Source organism: Spermophilus citellus, assembly GCF_964194105.1.
Source record: "Spermophilus citellus genome assembly, chromosome: 1".
In the NCBI taxonomy this organism is placed as follows: Eukaryota; Metazoa; Chordata; class Mammalia; order Rodentia; family Sciuridae; genus Spermophilus; species Spermophilus citellus.
In genome coordinates this window covers 244616773-244638918 of record NC_138182.1, presented here as the reverse complement: position 1 = coordinate 244638918, position 22146 = coordinate 244616773, and the positions used below count along the sequence as shown (strand labels likewise).

At 39.1% G+C, this 22146-nt stretch overlaps 1 protein-coding gene across 4 annotated transcripts in view; it reads right to left on the bottom strand.

Annotated features, from left to right (window-relative positions):
- The window catches only part of PLPP1 (phospholipid phosphatase 1), a 97534-nt gene that overhangs the window by 6077 nt on the left and 69311 nt on the right, over nt 1–22146 (bottom strand). For all 4 annotated transcript variants that reach the window (XM_081306690.1, XM_081306689.1, XM_081306692.1 and 1 more), the window contains exon 4: nt 4386–4443. In XM_081306690.1, the coding sequence (XP_081162816.1) occupies nt 4386–4443 (58 nt within the window). The remainder of the gene's footprint in view (nt 1–4385; nt 4444–22146) is intronic.

Sequence of the window (22146 nt, the reverse complement as noted above, 5' to 3'; positions counted from 1 at the left end):
TCATACATTGAAATCCTAACCCCCAAGGTGCTAATATTTAGGAGGTGGGGCCTCAGTAGGTGATGAGATCATGGGGGAAGACCCCTTGTTATGGGTTTAGTGCTTTTCCTTACAAGGGACCCCTGGCTCTTTTAAGAAAGTTCCCTGGCTACTTCCACAGTGAGGATCCAGTAAGTTGGCAGCTTACAGGCAAGAGAAAGGTGCTCACCAGAACCTGAGCATGTTAGACCCAGCTCTCAGACCTCCAAACTCCAGAACTCTGAGAAACACACTTCTAGTTTATAAGCCATCTAGTCTATGGTAATTTATTATAGTAGCCTAAACTAAAACATAGGATATAACCATTTTTGGCTAAAATTTCTGAAACAACATTTAGCTTCCATTAAAGGGCTAATTATAGCTCACTTTTAAAATCAATCTGTTGAACTATATATTTTTTGAAGCTGATTAATTTTGATTTTTTTCTCTCCTTGACTAACCTTGTTAATACTTCTTAAAATACTCCATTCTTAAAAATAAGTAGGATTTGTTCCCTTCCCCACTTTTAAACTAGAGTCAAGGAGTCAGCTTACAAGCTAAGAATGGTTTCATATTTTTAAAGCATTATTTTGGGGCTAGTGATGTACCTCAGTGGTAGAGCACTTGTCTAATATGTGCAAGACCCTGAGTTTGAGCCCTAGCACCACACACAAACAAAACATTTTTAAAAAGAACAAAAAAAAAAACATTTTTTAAAAGCTTACATATGTTAACTGATCTTTTACTGAAAACTTTTGTTAATCCCTGAGCCAGACTAACAGCATGATCAACACCAAGAAATAGAACTCTTATCTACTTATTTTTGAAACACCACTTCTAAGACCTAGTCAAGAAAACTAACAACTGTAGCCAGGAGACCACTGTAAGGTAGGCCTCACCTTAGCCTTCTCTGGCTTTGATTTTATCATCTTTGGGAGTTCCTAAATTTAGACTTGAAACCCACCTCAGGCAGGACTTGAGGTGTGTGGGCCATAAATTGTCCATCACATTCCCAATCCTTAGTATTCCATAGTTTGGGAAACATCTTCATCAAATATCAACAGTACTAGGTGGTACAGGGTCAGTGCTAAATGAAGGACAGTACAAATCTTGGGGAAAGTGAGTGGTTTGAAAGAGTCAAGAAGTCTTACATAGGTGGGTGGCAGTGTCTAAACACAGGGAGGCTGAATAAGAAACTCTCTGAGCAGGGAGGAGAGTGGCTAGAGCATAGTACAGCTACTAACAGCAGTGATAAAAACAATCTGGAGCTTCAACCTCAACCGGATGGTACCAGAAACCATTCTTATCCCATTTGCTACTCTCCTGAATAATCACGTAAATCTCTGACATTCAACCAAATTCAAGGGGGATCACTAAGCCCATGAAGGCCACATGCAAAGCAGCCCTGCCCTGATCTCCAGCCAGCCATGTGCTTTTCACAGCCTCCCTGGCACTGTGAAGTACACAGGATTAGGTTTCCTGCCAGAGCAGAACAATGGCCAGGATATTTAACTTATAAGACAATTTAACTAGAAGTTCATTCCTGGGTGTCAGGAATTCTTGAGGAGTTAAATGACTGTACATCTCCACCCATTCTGGGCCTGACCCATAATGCCAAGATGCCTAGGGAAACAGGATGAGTCACTGCCTTAGGAATTTGGGGGAGAAGAGAGGTTAAATGTTGTATATAAATAGGAAAGCAAGGAGATATCTGTGTATTCAGGGCCAAAATAAAAAATGGGGCCTATATCCCAATCAAGTAAATATTTCCACCATCCAGAGTCAGTGAAATGCAGTGCATGGTTATTCTCAGGCCTTGGTCTCTAACAAACCTGGCTTTTTTTCTCATTATAATTTCATCTAAATGCTCGCACTGACCCAATTACTAAATTGTGGTTGAGGTCATTTTCCCTGCGCATACAACCCTAAACTGTCTCCTCAGATGCTGCTGCATATCCACAGAGCAAGCCTGCCAATTAAGGCTCTCTTTGCACACATTTTATCCTCTCTGCATGAATTTCAGATTTCACAACTCCGTACAAGTTTCTGTTTGGATACACAGATTTCACAGATGTTCTGAGAAGGGCCAAGGAAGGAGAGCAGAAAAAATGATAAATGAAATATGCATCAAAATGTTCAAGATTAAAAACAGTGGTCAGTCACCATTTCACTTCAAGATCTGCCTCACCTGATCTTCAAATTAAGTGGGCAAGGGTTCACATCAAGGAAGCAATCAAATAAGGGCCACCTAGTCAAGAGATGCCCAGAGAGCTCACAGACCTCAGCAGTCCCTTTCCAAGGCCTCTGCTCCCCATCTGTAAAACTGGCAATTGCTCATTTCTATTCTTCATGGAGATTATTAGAAAAAGTCAAAAGTAAAATTAGCATAGCTAGGCGTGGTGGCACACACCTATAATCCCTGTGACTCAGAAGGCTGAGGCTTTCAACTCTGAGCCAGACTTGGCAACTCAACAAAACCCTGTCCCAATTTTTTTTTTTTTAATTATAAAGGGCTGGGTATGTAGCTCCATGGTAAGCACCCCTGGGTTTAACATCCAGTACCACACACAAAAAGGTAAAAACAGTGTTAAATGCAAATCATCATCAATATCAACCAAAACTAGATTCCTAGGTCTCATACAGAAGGACTGAGATGGCAGCACATGTAGGTGAGTGAATAACAAAAGTCACTCTGGCAGACCTAGCTCTGGGGTGGATGCACCCACCCTTAAACGTCATTCAGTAGAATCACAAACCTATGTTTGGGGGAAAGTTCTCAGGCTCTTAATGGCTCTTACCACTGTCCAGCCTCCACCTTCTCCCCTAGTGCCCGATTTAAAAAGCAAAACATGTTGCTTCCATTTGGAAAGAATGCTGATTTTCCCTAATAAGATAAAAGGGGATGTCAGAATACTATTTGCTATTAACTGCCTTGAAATAAGTCAAATTTTCCATGGCAGGTCTACAGAAACATCTGGGTATGTATCTTTATAAAAAAAAAAAAAAAAGCACTAAATTCTGTTGAATTTGTACCTTGTTGCTTTCTCACAAAACTAAATTAACATAGGATGAAAGTTGCAGAGTTTCCAGAAATGTTGGAAAAGCCAAAACTCTGTAATGGTTTGAGTTGTGGGTTTGAATTTTATATAACACCTGAAATTTACATTCTTTTCATTGTGGGAATTTGTTTTTTTCAAATAAAAGCAAGATTCTAGTAAAGTTAACTTTAAATTCTGAGACCAAATTAACTCCCATCAGTCTATCCTTAATATTACACAGCATGGATTTTTTTTTTAGTATTTTTCTTTTTGTTGGACACAATACCTTTATTTTATTTATTTATTTTCATGTGGTGCTGAGGATCAAACTCAGCATCTTACACTTGCTAGGCAAGCACTCTATCACTGAGTCACAACCCCAGGCCCACACAGCATGGATTTTTAATCTAAGTCTTAAATACTCACACAGCACTAAATGTAATCAAAGGAAAAACCAAGGGATCTGCAAATTTGCACAGAATACAACTATATAAAAAAACAGTTACAAAGAAAATTAAGAAAAAAATTATAGATGATCTATTAAGACAGAAATCTTATCCCTTTCCCCCTAAATGTTGATAATACACTATACAGCTTTATACACACACACACACACACACACACACACACATATATATATATATATATATATATATATATATACACACACACACACATATTTATATGTATATGTAGAGAAAGAACATAATAAAATATAAAAATAAATTTAAATTGACTTTTAAAGATCCCCTGAATATGTCCTAGAGTTTGGTCTTCTATTACTCTCCAAAAAAAATCCTTATGTATTCATCTCTAACTTGATAAGCAAACTATGGGTGCAGATCTTTTTCTAACTCCTCACTGCCAAGCTAGTAAAATGCATCATCAAACTATGTGCTGCTCAAAAGCCTAGCAGTCAGACTCGGACCTGGAAGTCAAGCAAATGACCACTTCCAGAAGTGGAAGCCTCTCTGGTCCAGTGGAAAGCAGTTTGGGAAATGTTTCAGTAAGCAGGATTCAGCTCACCAGAGCAGGCCCTGGGCATAGTAAAGAGGCTGCTGAACGCCCACAATGAGCAATGGGGAGCCTGCTCCCAATTAGGGTGCCTGGGAATCTGGATCAGTGACCTCTATGAGTATACAGAAGACATCTGTATGTTCCAGAAAATGTCCCAAAGAAAGGTAGCCCATCAGTTCATTCTTAGCAGGAGACTTAAAGATTTGATGGTCTGTTTGGCTTTTGCCACTTGCAACCCAAGAGCAGACACTTAGGAGAATCAAGCATCCCACGTATCACATCCCCAACCATCAGCAGACATAAGGTACTTACTGCCAGGAACAGCATGCAGTACATGGAGAACGAGGAGTGGCCGGAATAGAAGGACAACCTAGAAGAGAAACAAGAGAGACATTCATTTTTCTCCCTGAGGCAGAGCCTAGTTTTGGAGGGCCTGCATATATGCTGGTGGTGAACTCATTTTGTTTTGCAGTTCTTTTCTTTCTTCAGTGCAGAAGATCAAACTCAGGGCCTCGTGTACACTAGACAAGCACTCTACCACTACCTGATCTCATAAATCTCCTTCCCTTCAGAGGGCACAAAGCTCCCTCCTCCTACCTTCAGAAATTAGAAGGATGAGGGTGGAGACGCAATTAAGATAGGAACTGTCAAGGTGTCCAAGGAGGACATGAGGTCAGATTCATATGTGGGATCACTTTATTGAAACCCAAGATGGGTGATGAATCATTGTGACCAAACTCGCTAGGCATTTCTGTAGCTGTTGGAGGAGCGATACTGACAAGCTGTAACTGGCACAAAGGGCTTTGACTTGACTGCATAAAAATCCATATGACTGTGATTTAAGTTTTCCATTTGCAGGGTTTGTACCTGAATAAGGTAATGCCTCCTTTGGGACACTTGGAAGTTTATCCCTTTTCTCTATCCATATTAATAATTTTGTGTTTTAAGTGAACACACATCTTGCCTTAGATTTCCCGCAATATGAAATGCTTTTGACATTTATTTTTAAATTGTGCTCTGATCATTCTGTACCAAATGAACATCTTTTAATATTATAATCTATAAACATCTGAGTATCATTTTCCCACCTAAAAATGATAGTGATGGCAAATTTTAATTTTATAGCACTTCTAAAAAAGAAAGATAAAGCTTACTAATATTCAAGATCTAAATCGTGCTCTCAAAGAATTACCTACTGATGCAAGAAGACAAGCACACTCTAGATATAACCTACACATGAAAAAATACACATACAAATAATTACGATGTTTCTCCTGACAGCTTTTCCCCTATACAAAAATAAGAACAAAGGTATTTTACTTATTCAAAAGGAATTTAAAGCCTATGTAGGTTCCTGGGATTCAGAAAGAAAGAGAGACTCCTAAAACCCAAAACAGAGAGTGATGTGTGTAAATCTGGCAACAGAGGATGGGAGAGAAAGTAAAGATTTCTTAAACATATACTGAGAATGATTCTATCAAGAATTTGCTTTTCCCACCCAAAATTTTGATTGTCATATACATTCCTAAGAGAATCTTCTAATGTCCTGTGCTACCTAGGAATTATATAACTAAACCTGCTAATTGTTCTGGTTTTAATCTAGGTAAAACAGATAAATAAAGCACTGCTTAGCTTTACTGTTTGGCCACACAGAGTGTGTAGAGTACTGTTTGGCCACATAGAATGGGTAGAGCAGAGTTCTGTACATTTTATAGTTAGTTTCAATAAACTGAATAGCCTACATATTAAAAAAGACAATTTTAGGGACTGTCAAGGCCCATCGAGTGAATGTAACTACGATAACAGAAACAGGCTCAAAGTCAAGCCATTTCTTTTCACTAAATCCTATACCTTGTACCATGAAATCACAAACTGGAAACTTTAGTAGTTTAAACAGCTCTCAATCCACAACAGAGCAACTTCATAGGATGAAAATGAAATAGTTGAATCAAGAAGTCTGCCCATGACTTCAACAGGGATTAAAAAAAGAAAGAACTACTCATTATCACTTTCTAAATCTTTGCACACAGTAACTTATCAAACAGATCATGGTAATATGAACTTTTACTTCTGTTAAAAAGAAAACAGACTCACAGAAGACATAAATTCAAATTATTCATATTCCATACAAATCTAGTTCTACTGGAATCTCAAGGAAATGCATTTGCTCCTACAGATATCTTATCATATCCATAACCCACAAATGAACTAAATATTTGTATGGAACCCGGTGTGGTGGCGCACACCCATGATCCCAGTGGCTCAGGAGGCTGGGGCAGGAGGAGGCTTGTGAGTTCAAAGCCAGCCTCAGCAACTTAGTGAGGCCCTAAGTAACTCGGCAAGATCCTGTCTCTAAATAAAATGTAAGAAAAGGCTAGGGATGTGGCTCAGTGGTTAAGCACCCCTGGGTTCAATCCCCAATGCCTGCCTCCCAAAAAAATTGTATGGGTAAATTAATAAAATCCAAAAATAAGTCCAAATGCTAAAGTGTCTGCTTCACAGTGATCTCAGCTGAAATGTTTAAGACTTTGTCCCTAGCTAAAGATCCTTCCCTTGGGAATTTTAACCAGTCCCATCTCACTTCATTACTGCCCCAGTGATGAAGAAAAAGTAACAATTAAAGCCAACTATCATCAAATCTTAGGAAAATGTTTTCAGAGGGAAAAATGTATTTTCAAATGCTGCTGTTTTCACCAACTCTAGGGAATGATCTGTTAAACATTAAGGAACCTTCAATTAGTAAGTACATTCTTTGGTCTTGATTATGTAACTTACTGTGAATGAAGTCTTTTTACAAATGGCAGATTTAAGATTTCCCCCTCTTCCTTCATTATCCAGGGTACCCCCTTCTTCTTGAATAGGTGATTAAACTCAGTCTGAACCTCAATATCATAGCCATCACCCCAACCTTATATCTGAGTTCCCACTGGATTCAGCCATACTGCCACCTCTGTACTCCCAACATCTACATCCATATTTGGTCTTAAAATCTGCAAAGACAATCAAATCCAGCCTTTTATCAGTCATCAGAAACAATTAGCTCATATGAACCATTTCTTAACTAAGCGTTTTGGGGCTCATGAGGTTAAATCACAAGGAACCCAGCCAATCATCCCTGGGCTCTTCCCTAAGTAACAGACTTTCTTCCTTCTTTCCTTCCCATTCTCCAGAGTTTAAAAGCACTGTAAAACACAATTTTAACTATCCTTTTACTTTGGAAGTATCTTTATATCTTTGTGGGAGGAGCAGTACTGGGGGGTTGAACCTAGGACCTCATGCATGCTAAGCAAGCTCTCTACCACGGAGCTACATCTCCAGCCCTCGCTTACATTTTTTTTTCTTTTTTCTTTTTTTTGTACCAGGGATCGAACCCAGGGGCACTTACTACTGAGCCACATCCCCAGCCCTCTTTTTATTTTCTAATATATTTTATTTAGAGACAGATTCTCGCTGAATTACTTAGGGCCTTGCTAAGTTACTGAGGCTGGCTTTGACACTCAAGATCCTCTGGGCCTCAGCCTGCTGAGGGGATTACATGTGCGCACAACCATGCTGGGCGCATTCATTCTGGAATAATTTTTTTTTTTTTAAATACAGAATTCTAGGTCGGCGGACCGCCCTGTGGATGGAGTCTGGGACTCGCCCGAGTTAATTAGCCTCGAGGTACCAGAGCGGGATTACAGCGAAGCGGATTCTGCAGGCTCCTGCCAGTGGCACACTGGCCGCACCAAGTGCTGAGTTCTAGCTTTGAAATAGAGGAGAGAATCGGTTCAGTTCGATTCCCGACAACGGTCGGAACACGGAGGAGGACAGCGGCCGCCATCATGGAGAGCTGATGCAATCATCCCTGTTTTCTACTGATCTCAGCCCATTCAACTACAGAACAGGTGATTCCGGGCTGGTATTTACCTGCGTCGCGCAGACAGATCGCTCAGGCTCGGGACTGGAAACTCTGAGGAGAATACTCTTCAGGCCTCACCCCTGGCAAGGCGGGTGCCGGGCTTTGAGCGGCCAGATTCTAGTTCCCCGGGTTGCTTTGGCCCAGGGCGGGAGATCCTTCGGGGACTCCGGGCGGAGGCCAGGTACAAGTGGATTGTGCGCTGAGGGGCGGCGTGGCTTTAACTCCCGGAACAGTTTTGGCCCGGGGCTAGGGAACCCGCGGCGACTGTGTCTTTGACCCTGCCCCTGTCTGAGCGTACACTGAGCTGGGAGAGGTTGGAGCTGCCAGGCTCGGGCTCCCGGGGCTGCCTGGGCCTGAGGCTGGGGTACCTCTGTGGAGCCTGCTCCGAGCAGAGTGTGGCAGGGATCGGAGAGGCTGGGTTCTGGCTCTTGTGGCTGCTTGAGCCCAGGGCCGCGGAGCCTGCGGGGACCGCGAGCTGAGGCCAGCCACAAGTGAAACTTGCGACGAGGGGCAGCGGGACTCTGTCTCCTGGAACAGTTTTGGCCCGGAGCTGGGGAGCCCGCGGGAAGTGCGTCTTAGACTCTGCTCCCAGCGGAGCATGCACCGAGCAGGGAGAGTCTGGTGCAGCCAGGCTTGGGCTCCCGGGGCGGCTTTGGCCTGGGATTGGGGAACCCGCGGCGGTTGCCCTGAGGAGCCTGCTCCTAGCAAAACGTCGCGGGGATCGGAGAGACCGGCTCCTGGCTCCTGAAGCGGCTCTGGCTCAGGGTTGGGGATCCTACAGGGACTGCTTCTTGGTCCGGGTCCTGCTGGGTGCTGCGGGGGCCTGGGGGGCAGAGTGGAGCTGCCTCCTGCGCCCAGAGCAGGCTAAGGGTCCCGCCGGTGTGGTATCGCAACACCCCAACTGCAGCTGGGGCCGAGGAGAGTAGCCGCCCACGCCTGGAACAGGACCAGCGACCCGACGGCAGGGTAGCCAAGTCAACCCACTTGGAGTGGAGGCCGTGAAGAGCCGCCGTCTGACCCTGCAAGGTAGGCAGTCCTGCGTCCCACTGGCAGGACAGGCTCGGCAGCCTGCCAGTGTGGTGGACGAGTAGAATCGAGGCAGTCACGTCACACTGGTTGGAGTGGGGGTTGAACAGAGCCGCCGCCAGCGTCTGGAAGGAGCCCAGAGACCCGTTGGAGAGGCAGTTAGGTACCCCCACTGGGAGTGGGGGTTGAGCAGAACTGCCGCCCAGGCCCACAGGGTGGGCAGATCTGAGACCCACCGGCGGAACAGGCTTGGAGGCCGACCAGCGTGGTAGACACGTCACATCAATTGGAGTAGGGGTGGAGAAGAGCTGCTGCCCACATCCGGATCAGGACCAACGATCCGAGGACGTGGTAGGAACGTCACCGCAATTGGAGTGGGGGCAGAGTAGAGCAGCCACCCGTGCCCGCAGGGCGGGCAGACCTACGACCAACCAGCGTAGTGGATAGATCACCCTGATTAGAGGAGGATCACAGCCACTACCCGCCCTACAAGAGAGATATCCCAAATATACAAGAGCAACATAAATAAACAGGGGGAAAAATTTCAAAAACACAACAGTTTCACCAAGCAGAAAGAAACGCAAGCAACATGAAAAGACAAGGAAAGAAAGGACCACAAGCAATGCAGGTCAACTCAACTCTAGAAGAGGTAATAGCTGCAACAGATGGAATGTCAGATAAAGAGTTCAGGATATACATGCTTCAGATGATCTGGACTCTCAAGGAAGACATGAGACAGCAAAATCAGACAATGAAAGATCACATTGACAAGGACTACAGAAACAAATCCAGGAAGTAAAAGATCAATTTCACAGGGAGTTAGAAGTAATAAAAAACAAACAAATAGAAATCCTAGAAATGCAGGAAGCAATAAACCAACTTAAAACCTCAATTGACAATACTACCAGCAGAATAGATCACTTAGAAGATAGAACATCAGACAATGAAGACAAAGTATTTCAACTTGAGAAGAACATAGACAGTTCAGCAAGACTGCTAAGAAACCATGAGCAGAACATTCAAGAAATATGGGATAACATTAAAAGACCAAACTTAAGAGTCATTGGGATACAGGAGGGCACAGAGCTCCAAACCAGAGGAATGAACAATCTATTCAATGAAATAATACGAGAAAACTTCCCAGACTTGAAGAATGAAACAGAATCCCATATCCTAGAAGCCTACAGGACGCCAAAAGTGCAAAATCATAAGAGATCCACACCTAGACACATTATAATGAAGATGCTCAACATACAGAATAAGGAGAGAATTTTAAAAGCTACAAGAGAAAGAAAGCAGATTACATTTAGGGGCAAACCAATCAGGATAACAGCTGATCTCTCAACACAGACTCTGAAAGCTAGAAGATCCTGGAATAACATATTTCAAACACTGAAAGAAAATGGGCTCCAACCAAGAATCGTGTATCCGGCGAAATTAAGCTTCAGGATGGAAGATGAAATTAAAACCTTTCATGATAAACAAAAGTTAAAAGAATTCGCAGCTAGAAAACCATCTCTTCAAAAAATCCTTGGCAAAACATTACAGGAAGAGGAAACTGAAAATAACATTGAAAACCATCAGTGGGAGGTAGGACAGTAAAGGGGGGAAAGTAATCAAAGAGGAAAACTAATCAGGTTTAGTAACATAAATAAACAAATATGACTGGAGGAACAAACCAAATCTCAATAATAACCCTAAATGTTAATGGCTTAAACTCACCAATTAAGAGACACAGGCTAGTCGAATGGATCACAAAACAAGATCCAACAATATGTTGCCTACAGGAGACGCATTTGATAGGAAAAGATATACATAGACTGAAGGTGAAAGGCTGGGAAAAATCATTCCACTCATATGGACTGCAGAAACAAGCAGGAGTGTCCATACTCATATCAAACAAAATAGATTTCAAGCCAAAGTTAATCAAAAAGGATAAAGAGGGACACTGCATACTGCTCAAGGGAACCATACACCAACAAGACATAACAATCATAAATATATATGCCCCAAACAATGGTGCAGCTACGTTCATCAAGCAAACTCTTCTCAAGTACAAGAGTCTAATAGACCACCATACAATAATCATGGGAGACTTCAACACACCTCTCTCACCACTGGACAGATCTTCCAAACAAAAGTTAAATAAGGAAACTATAGAACTCAACAACACAATTAACAACCTAGACTTAATTGACATATATAGAATATACCACCCAACATCAAGTAGTTACACTTTTTTCTCAGCAGCACATGGATCCTTCACAAAAATAGATCATATATTATGTCACAGGACAACTCTTAGACAATATAAAGGAGTAGAAATAGTACCATGCATCTTATCTGATCATAATGGAATGAAACTGAAAATCAACGATAAAAGAAGGAAGGAAAAATCATGCATCACGTGGAGAATGAACAATAGGTTACTGAATGATCAATGGGTCATAGAAGACATCAAGGAGGAAATTAAAAAATTCTTAGAGATAAATGAAAACACTGACACAACATATCGGAATCTATGGGACACATTGAAAGCAGTTTTAAGAGGAAAATTCATTGCTTGGAGCGCATTCCTTAAAAAAAAGAAAAAACCAACAAATAAACGATCTCATATATCATCTCAAAATCCTAGAAAAAGAAGAGCAAAATAACAGCAAAAGAAGTAGAAGGCAAGAAATAATTAAAATCAGAGCTGAAATTAATGAAATCGAAACAAAAGAAACAATTGAAAAAATTGACAAAGCCAAAAGTTGGTTCTTTGAAAAAATAAATAAAATTGACAGACCCTTAGCCATGCTAACGAAGAGAAGAAGAGAGAGAACCCAATTTACTAGCATACGGGATGAAAAAGGCAATATCACAACAGACACTTCAAAAATACAGAAGATAATCAGAAATTACTTTGAATCCTTATACTCCAATAAAATAGAAGATAGTGAAGGCATCGATAAATTTCTTAAGTCATATAATCTGCCCAGATTGAGTCAGGAAGATATAGACAGCGTAAACAGACCAATAACAATAGAGGAAATAGAAGAAACCATCAAAAGACTACCAACTAAGAAAAGCCCAGGACCAGACGGGTATACAGCAGAGTTTTACAAAACCTTTAAAGAGGAACTAACACCAATACTTTTCAAGCTATTTCAGGAAATAGAAAAAGAGGGAGAACTTCCAAAGACATTCTACGAGGCCAACATCACCCTGATACCTAAACCAGACGGAGACACTTCAAAGAAAGAAAACTATAGACCAATATCTCTAATGAACCTAGATGCAAAAATCCTCAATAAAATCCTGGCGAATCGGATTCAAAATCGTATCAAAAAAATTATACACCATGATCAAGTAGGATTCATCCCTGGGATGCAAGGCTGGTTCAATATACGGAAATCAATAAATGTTATTCACCACATCAATAGACTTAAAAATAAGAACCATATGATCATCTTGATAGATGCAGAAAAGGCATTCGACAAAGTACAGCATCCCTTTATGTTCAAAACTCTAGAAAAATTAGGGATAACAGGATCATACCTCAACATTGTTAAAGCAATCTATGATAAGCCACAGGCCAGCATCATTCTGAATGGAGAAAAATTGAAGGCATTCCCTCTAAGATCTGGTACAAGACAGGGATGCCCTCTCTCACCACTTCTGTTCAACATAGTCCTCGAAACACTGGCCAGAGCAATTAGACAGACGAAAGAAATTAAAGGCATAAAAATAGGAAAAGAAGAACTTAAATTATCACTATTTGCAGACGATATGATTCTATACCTAACAGACCCAAAAGGGTCTACAAAGAAACTATTAGAGTTAATAAATGAATTCAGCAAAGTGGCGGGATATAAAATCAACACGCATAAATCAAATGCATTCCTGTATATCAGCGACAAATCCTCTGAAATGGAAATGAGGACAACTACTCCATTCACAATATCCCCCCAAAAAATAAAATACCTGGGAATCAACCTAACAAAAGAGGTGAAAGACCTATACAATGAAAACTACAGAACCCTAAAAAGAGACATAGAAGAAGACCTCAGAAGATGGAAAAATATACCCTGTTCATGGATAGGCAGAACTAACATCATCAAAATGGCGATATTACCAAAAGTTCTCTATAAGTTCAATGCTATCCCAATCAAAATCCCAACAGCATTTCTTGTAGAAATAGATAAAACAATCAGGAAATTCATATGGAATAATAAAAGACCCAGAATAGCAAAAACAATGCTAAGCAGGAAGTGTGAATCAGGCGGTATAGCGATACCAGACTTCAAACTATACTACAGAGCAATAGTAACAAAAACAGCATGGTACTGGTACCAAAACAGGCGAGTGGACCAATGGTACAGAATAGAAGACACAGTAACCAATCCGCAAAACTACAACTATCTTATATTTGATAAAGGGGCTAAAAGCATGCAATGGAGGAAGGATAGCATCTTCAACAAATGGTGCTGGGAAAACTGGAAATCCATTTGTATCAAAATGAAACTGAATCCCTTTCTCTCGCCATGCACAAAAGTTAACTCAAAATGGATCAAGGAGCTTGATATTAAATCAGAGACACGGCGTCTGATAGAAGAAAAAGTCGGCTATGATCTACATACTGTGGGGTCAGGCTCCAAATTCCTCAATAGGACACCCTTAGCGCAAGAGTTAACAACCAGAATCAACAAATGGCACTTACTCAAACTAAAAAGTTTTCTCTCAACAAAAGAAACAATAAGAGAGATAAACAGGGAGCCTACATCCTGGGAACAAATCTTTACCCCACACACTTCAGATAGAGCCCTAATATCCAGAGTATACAAAGAACTCAAAAAATTAGATAATAAGATAACAAATAACCCAATCAACAAATGGGCCAAGGACCTGAACAGACACTTCTCAGAGGAGGACATACAATCAATCAACAAGTACATGAAAAAATGCTCAACATCGCTAGCAGTCAGAGAAATGCAAATCAAAACCACCCTAAGATACCATCTCACTCCAGTAAGATTGGCAGCCATTAAGAAGTCCAACAACAACAAGTGCTGGCGAGGATGCGGGGAAATGGGTACACTTGTTCATTGTTGGTGGGACTGCAAAATGGTGCAGCCAATTTGGAAAGCAGTATGGAGATTTCTTGGAAAGCTGGGAATGGAACCACCATTTGACCCAGCTATTCCCCTTCTCGGTCTATTCCCTAAAGACCTAACAAGAGCATGCTACAGGGACACTGCTATATCGATGTTCATAGCAGCACAATTCACGATAGCAAGATTGTGGAAGCAACCTAGAAGCCCTTCAATAGATGAATGGATTAAAAAAATGTGGCATTTATACACAATGGAGTATTACTCTGCAATAAGAAATGACAAAATCATAGAATTTGGAGGGAAATGGATGGCATTAGAGCAGATTATGCTAAGTGAAGCTAGCCAATCCTTAAAAAACAAATGCCAAATGACTGCTTTGATATAAGGGGTGTAACCAAGGTCAGGGTAGGGACGAAGAGCTTGAGAAGAAGATTAACATTAAACAGGGATGATAGGCAGGAGGCAAAGTGAGAGGTAAGGGAAATTGCATGGAATTGGAAGGTGAGCCTCAGGGTTATACACAACTACATATAAGAGGAAAGGAGGAGTAGGAGAAAAATTATATAAGTGGAAGAAACGATTTATAGTAGAGGGGATGGAGAGAGGGGAGGGGAGGGGAGGGGAGGGGAGGGGAGGGGAGAATGGGATAGACAGCAGAATACATCAGTCACTAGAAAGGCAATTTGTAAATCAATGGAAATGTAACTGATGTGACACAGCAATCTGTATACGGGGTAAAAATGGGAGTTCATAACCCACTTGAATCAATCTGTGAAATATGGTATATTAAGAACTATGTAATGTTTTGAACAACCAACAATAAAATAATTTAAAAAAAATCAAACTAGAAAAAAAATAAAATAAATACAGAATTCTAGGTTAATGATTTTCTTCCTCGTGACTCTGAGGATATCATTACATTATCTATGGCTTCTGCTTTTACTGTTAAAATATAAGCCTCTGTGCCATTCCTTTCTGTATTCTGTCTTCTCTCTTTCATTGCTCCCCACTGCCTCCCATGCCCAAGTCTTCAACAGTCTACAACTATCATATATCAAGTAGGGACTTCTTTTTATTTACCTGGTTTGGTACTTATTGGCTTCCCATATCTGAATATTTATACTCTTCACCAATTTTGTAAAGTTCCCAGCCACTTGGAATACTGCATATCCTCTATCCTACTATCTTTTTGCGAGTTTCTGAATGACCTTGTAATCTACCTTCCTATTGTATCCCTCTCTATCTCTTAACCTTCCTTCTGTATTTCTGATCTTACCTTTTTAGGTCTACCTTTCACTTCAGTTTTCCCTTTCGCTGTGTCTAATCAATCTGTTCCATTTTTAAAATTTAAATTACTAGATGTTTCATTTTACAGATCTCTTTGGTTTTTTTTCAAATCTATCTGATCAATCCTATTAACATATTTTTAAGCTCCCCTTAGTCTACACAGCAGACATATTTATATTCTACATGGTAATTCTAGTATCTGCAATCTTTGAGTTTATGTAACTTGTTATATTTGCTGACTCTCATTTAAGGTAGCTTGTTTCTATGTATGTTCATTATATTAAAATATGTGTTCATGTCCTTGGGACTCAATCTTTGGGGAATCTCAGAGATCCTGGTTTAAAGCGAATTCTTCCAAGAGAGACTTGTATCAACTTGTGCTGTGTTCACTACAGATCCACTTTGACCTTCAAACTTTTTTTTTTTTTTTAAGACATACAGGTAGCATGAATTCTGGCTCCAGACCAGTGAGTATGTCTGTGGTCTTGTGGTTAAGAATTCTTTTTAATATCTCCCATGGAGAGGATACTGCCCTTTGGGAGTCCTTACATTATCCCTGTGCCTCCTGTATGTCTTCTTACTCTCCTCAGTCTGTCTTCATCACCTACACTTCATATTCACAGTTTACCAAACTTGGGTTCTAGGCTTTCAGAAAATGGCAGACAGGGCACACATTGGATCTGCAACACTAACTGATCCTGGCCTCAGGTCTCAGCTAAGCTATTTATACATTTATATGTATGAGTGTCTATATGTGTGTATGATATATATAGAGATATAGGTATAATTTTTTAAAATAGGGTCTTGCTATGTTGTCCAGGGTGATCTTGAATCCTGAGCTCAAACATTCCTCCTTCCTCATCCTCCCAAGTAGTTGGGACTATGTGCAGGTGCCACTACACCAACTACCACACACACACACACACACACATACATATATTCACACGTATATATCGTATATATAATTTAAGACACAGTGCATATGAACGTGGGGGGCATATTTTCTAGCATGTTTAGTTGAACAAGATCAAAAGGCATTTCTAACCCTCTATATTGCCAAAAATAGAAATAGGCTTTAAAAAAAAAAGTAAAATGCTATCTAAAAACAATCATTTCAGTAGGTGACACAACAGTTTGACAAAATGTGATTTTTTTTTAATCATACAGTGGCCAGTGCTCACAAATGCATAAATGTTTCCAATTACTGATATACCACCAACTCCCTGGGTATGCCAAAGTTGGCTCTGATGCAAATTACAACTTCCTTTCCCCCTAAAAATTGTTCTAAAATTTATTACTTAAAGCAATCCAATGCAGAAAAGTTGTCAAACCACATAAATTGTTATAGAGTTACTGAGTACATTCAGGTACATGATACACATTACCTGCTCAAAAGCCCCAACTATCTCTTTCATGCTCAATTCTGAGTCTTCCTAACTGTGCCAGGATTTCACTACAATGAACAGTAGAGAAATCCAGAAAGATTTTTAATCCTAACATCTCCAGGCAGTGAGAACCAATCAGAAAGAACAGAAATTATAATTTATATGTGGCTAAATGTATGAAGTAGTATGTATGAAGCTGGACAATCTATGAAAAAATAGATGTTGTCAGTAACCATTTGAAGAGAATAATAATTTGTACACTCCAAAGGTAAAATAATAGGAAGACAATTACAACAAGAGACAGTTTCTTTACAACTTATTTCCTGATTTTAAATATTCACATAAACCATATTCACTTGAACTGTAAGAGAAATTTCCCTTTGTGGTAACCTTTAAATACTGAATTATCCTGTTTTGTTTTTTTTTAAAAAAGTTTAAAATGTCCTATACAAACGGACATGTGAGCAATGACCACTTAATGAACACTAACTTTTCCCAAGTATTAGTCCTACTTTATTTTGAAAGGATGCCGACAATAACCATGCTGAAGGTTCCAGCATTAGATATCAAACATTGTAGATAATCAGCATTAGATTATGTACAAAAATCCCATATCTAGGATACTAAGTAGGTGATGACAGGGAAAATGTGAACTTCACTTACACACTTTCAAGAGGATGGCTTGACTATCTACCCACATGAAAAACATATTTTTGATTCAGTAATTCTACTTCAAGGAATCTATCCTAGAGAAATGCACACAAAGATTTGTGCTGAAACACAACTGGCAATTCAAGGACCCAAGAAGGGTCCAGCCCGACTTTGTATTTTATTTAGAGACAGAGTCTCACTGAGTTGCTTAGTGCCTCACTTTTGCTAAGGCTGGCTTTGAACTTGAAATCCACCTGTCTCAGCCTCCTGAGCCACTGGGATTACAGGCATGTGCCATCGTGCCCGGCCAGATTACTTTTAAATAATAACTTTCATAACTAATACCTTTCATAAAGTGAAGGATCTTTTAAAATCACCCCCTACTTAATCTTATATGTTGATATTTCCATATAGACATGATTATAAAGAAGGTTGTTGAGCTACTGACATACACATGAATAATACAATAAACCTGAACAAATCAATTTCTTGGAAGTATAAGGAATCATCTGGTAATGTCTACAATTAGACCATTTATAGAAGAAGCAATCCTAGCAGATTTTACCAAGTGCTTAAGTACTACACCCAGCCAGTCTACTTAGAATGTGTTTTACTATTATAGAAGGCATGTGCTCAAATTTCAGCTTTATTTACTAGCATGCAATCTGCATTTAAGAAATTATTTCTCACACTTAATCATATATATTGCAATTAACCTTCTAAACAATACAAGACTGCCATAATCTAAACATGAGTAAGTTTGTTTTGAATATCTGATTCACAAAACTAGAGATCAGCCACTCGGAATTGATCGGAAACACCAAGTTTGCACTTTGAAATTTAGGACTAGAAATGTAGTTCACAGGTAGAATACTTCCTAGCATATGTAAGATCCATTTGCAATGGTAGTCTTAACCACATGTTTTAGTGTTGCAAGTACAGCCCCATTTAATGTATAGCAAATTCTCAAGTATTAATTCTAAACAGTAAGTATAACTTTCTAGATAGTGCAGTTAATAAGTATTCCATTAAAATCCATTTATTTCCTTTTTTTTTTTTAATCTAGGACCTAATGGCCACCACAACTGAAGTCTGGGGAAATTCCTATGATATCAGTAATGGCAGACACAGCACAAGGGCATGCACATGTGCAGGAAACAGAGATGGGGCAAGAAATTAAGTGAATGAAAGGGAAAAAATCAAAAGCAAAACCAAAATTATAGGAGGATATTCTCATCCTAACATGTAACTCTGACTCCTTATATCATCAACAAAAAATGACTCATCTGGAGTGTTATGTTCCCTTCTCCCCAGTGTCAAGCCATTATAATTTTATTACTAAAAACTTATATGGGGACAGGTAATGAAGGTAAATGAGTCAAAAGAGCAGATTACACCATAATACTAGCCTATAGATAATATTTAAACAGAAATGTTTTTGCATTTTTTTTTGGCTTCTTGGCTTTTAAAATTCAAGAGAAAGAATAGGAAAGTCTATATCCAGCTAAACTATATTCCACAATAGAACAGAAATGCAAAGCCACAGTTATGTATCATTATTATACAGCTCTGAAACTGGTAATAACATTCTGGAAGCACAAATGGAAATCACAATTTTCTGTGAAGATACAAAGTCTTGCCATAATTTCATTTCTCCATTTGATGATTCTTTCTCCTTGCTTTGGAAGCCCAAAGTTTAACACAGGATGTTCTCATTAAAAATTACAATTATTTTTAATGCGTGTAAGTCTACAGTGTGAGTTACATAGATGTTCATATTGTTTTTAAAGAGGTTGTTTTCCCAGCCCTTCTATAGGACTTGAAGTACACAATTCATATGCATAATCCTTAAAAGATGGCAGAAAAAAAAAAGCCTATAAACACTTAGGTCAAAAGTATAATCAGAGTGTAGCAGAGCCTGGTGGCACACACCTGTAATTCCAGAGGCTGAGGAAGCTGAGGCAGGATGATCCCAAGTTCAAAGCTAGCCTCAGCAAAAGCAAGACTCTAAGTAACTCAGTGAGACTCTGTCTCTATTAAATAAAACAAAACAAAACAAAACAAAACAAAAAGGGCTGGGGATGTGGTTCAGTGGTCGAGGAGTGCCCCTGAGTTCAATCCCTGGTACCAAAAAAAAAAAAAAAAAAGGACAATCAGAGTAACTGTACCTGTCAGCCAATTTATACACTCTAGGAAGGGAGTATTGACACATAACAACTGAAAAATGATTTTTATACATTTTAAATAAACTGTATTTCTTAACATATTGCCAAAATGTGATAGCTTATATATAGAAACAAAATCTCATCAACAAGAAATATCTTCATAAAAAAATTTTGTGCCAAAATTTATGTACCTGAACAAGAGAAACAAGAGATGTATGAAAAATTTGTGTCTTTTAAGAATCATTTACAAAGACATTTTCTAGAATTCAGGCAAACCCTTATAATGACTTTCTTAAATTCCTTGAATGAGAGAAAAGATTAGTTTCCCTGTCTTTTATGGTGGTTGATCCAGGAGATATATTAGAGAGACAGGCATAGGGCTTGGTGGAAAAGTACAAAACTGAGAATCAAAGTCCTGAAATGAGGTCACAGCACCACAGAACTGCTTCTAGGATAAAAACTTAGATGCTAATCCTCACACTGCTCAAGGTGTTCATTCATGGAAGTGGGACTGTACTACTCTCTCTGTTTATGCTGTAAGAATGCTACAAGGATAAAAACAGCAAATGAGCAGTACTGAGAAAATCTGGATATGTACACCATATATTAAGAAGATGGTTAACTCTCAGATTAGTTTTTTTATCACTGAAAATAAGCACCCTTCTTTGGTTCCCAGTAAACAATAAACTAATACACCATATTTTTTCCTGTTGATTGACATGTTACCTTTTTAAAAAACAATAATAAATAAAGTGTTCTTAAAGTTATCTGAATAAAATTAATTTGCAGTCAAAAGAATTACTACAGCTAGGCATAGTGGTTGTAGTCCAGGAGGCCGAGACAGGAGGATCACTTGAAGCCCAGTAGTTCAAGGAGAGTCTAGGATAAATGGCATGGCCTATCCAAATAAAAATACAGAAACAGAGAATGGAAAGACAAGTGCAGATTGGGAAAAGATATTTGAAATGCATAGCTGGTAAGGAACTTGTATCCAGAATATACATTTTTAAAAATTTCAATACCCAAGAAGAAAATATAAACAAGAAAACCCAGTTTTTTTAAATGGATGAAAGATTTAACAAGAGTGAAGTGGCAAATAAGCATATGCAAAGATTACCAATATCATTAATCATTACAGAAATACAAATTAAAACCACAGTGAAATAATACTATATAAAATAGCTACAATTAAAAAGATTAACCCCATATTGGCAACAATGTAGAGCAATTCAAACTCTCATATACACTGATAGCAATGTAAACTGGTACAACCACTTTGGAAAAGTTTCAGAGATTCTTAAAAAGTAAAACTTACAACTACTATATGACTTACCCATTCCTCTATGCTATAGATTGAATGTGTCCCCCAAAGTTTATACGTTGGAAACTTGATTCCCAAGGCAACCGTGCTGAGAGCTGGGGTCTTTAAAAGGTGATTAGGACATGAAGGCTCTCCCCACACAGTGGATAAATGTCATCATCACAGGAATAGGCATTTCTCCCTCTCCCCAGTGAAGCCTTTGGCCAAGCTGCTGCTGTCTCCTGATGCCCCGTGAATTGGGACTTCCCAGTCTCCAGAACCATGAGTCAATAAACTTATGTTCATTTTAAATTACCCAGTTGGTGGTATTCTTTTTATAGCAGTACAAAACAGACGAAGATAGAAAATCTAAACTGAGACATTCTTTTGTTGGGTTTATAATATACACGGATTTAATAAACATTTTCTCCAAGTACATATCTGTTCTTGCCACTTCTTTAAACTTTATATAAGAAGTTTTAGCCAGTATTACAAGACAAGGCAAAAAATCAGAAAAAAGAAGTAGTACAATTTTCTTTGTTCACAGCATAAATAGGAATATAGAAAATTTTGAGGAATCAATAAAAGTTACTCCAATTAATAAATTAAATTAGCTTGGTTGTAGGACACAAAAATCAATGTAAAAACCAATTGTATTTCTACACAATCCAAACAACTAGAAATTGAAGATATTAAAAAAACCAGCTTTTCACAATGGCATCAAGAAACATTAAAAACTTAGCAATGTGTTTCACAAAATGTGCACAAGACCCAGACACTGAAAACTTAAAAATACTGGTAAGACAAACTAAAGAAAACCAAAACAAATGAACAGATATACCAAATTCATGGTTTGAAAGACTTGATATTAAGAACAATTCTTCACATGATGACCTACAGATCTAAAGCAATCGTAATCAAAATTCTATCAAAGAAGGCTGGGGTGGCTCTGTGTGGTAGAGTTTGCCTGGCAAGTGTTTGGAATCCTCAATACCAAATAAAAAATATAATAAAGAAAGAAAGAAAGAAAGAAAGGTATTGTGTTCATCTACAACTAAAAAATATTTTTTTAAATTCTAGCAAAGAAAACATAGGGCTGGGGTGGTGGCTCAATGGTAAAGCGCTTGCCTAGCCTGAGTGAGGCACTGGGTTTGATCCCCAGCACCACATAAAAATAAATAAAGGCACTGTGTCAATCTACAACTAAAAAACATATTTAAAAAAAAAAGAAGGAAAAGACGATCGACAAAACAAGCTTTAAA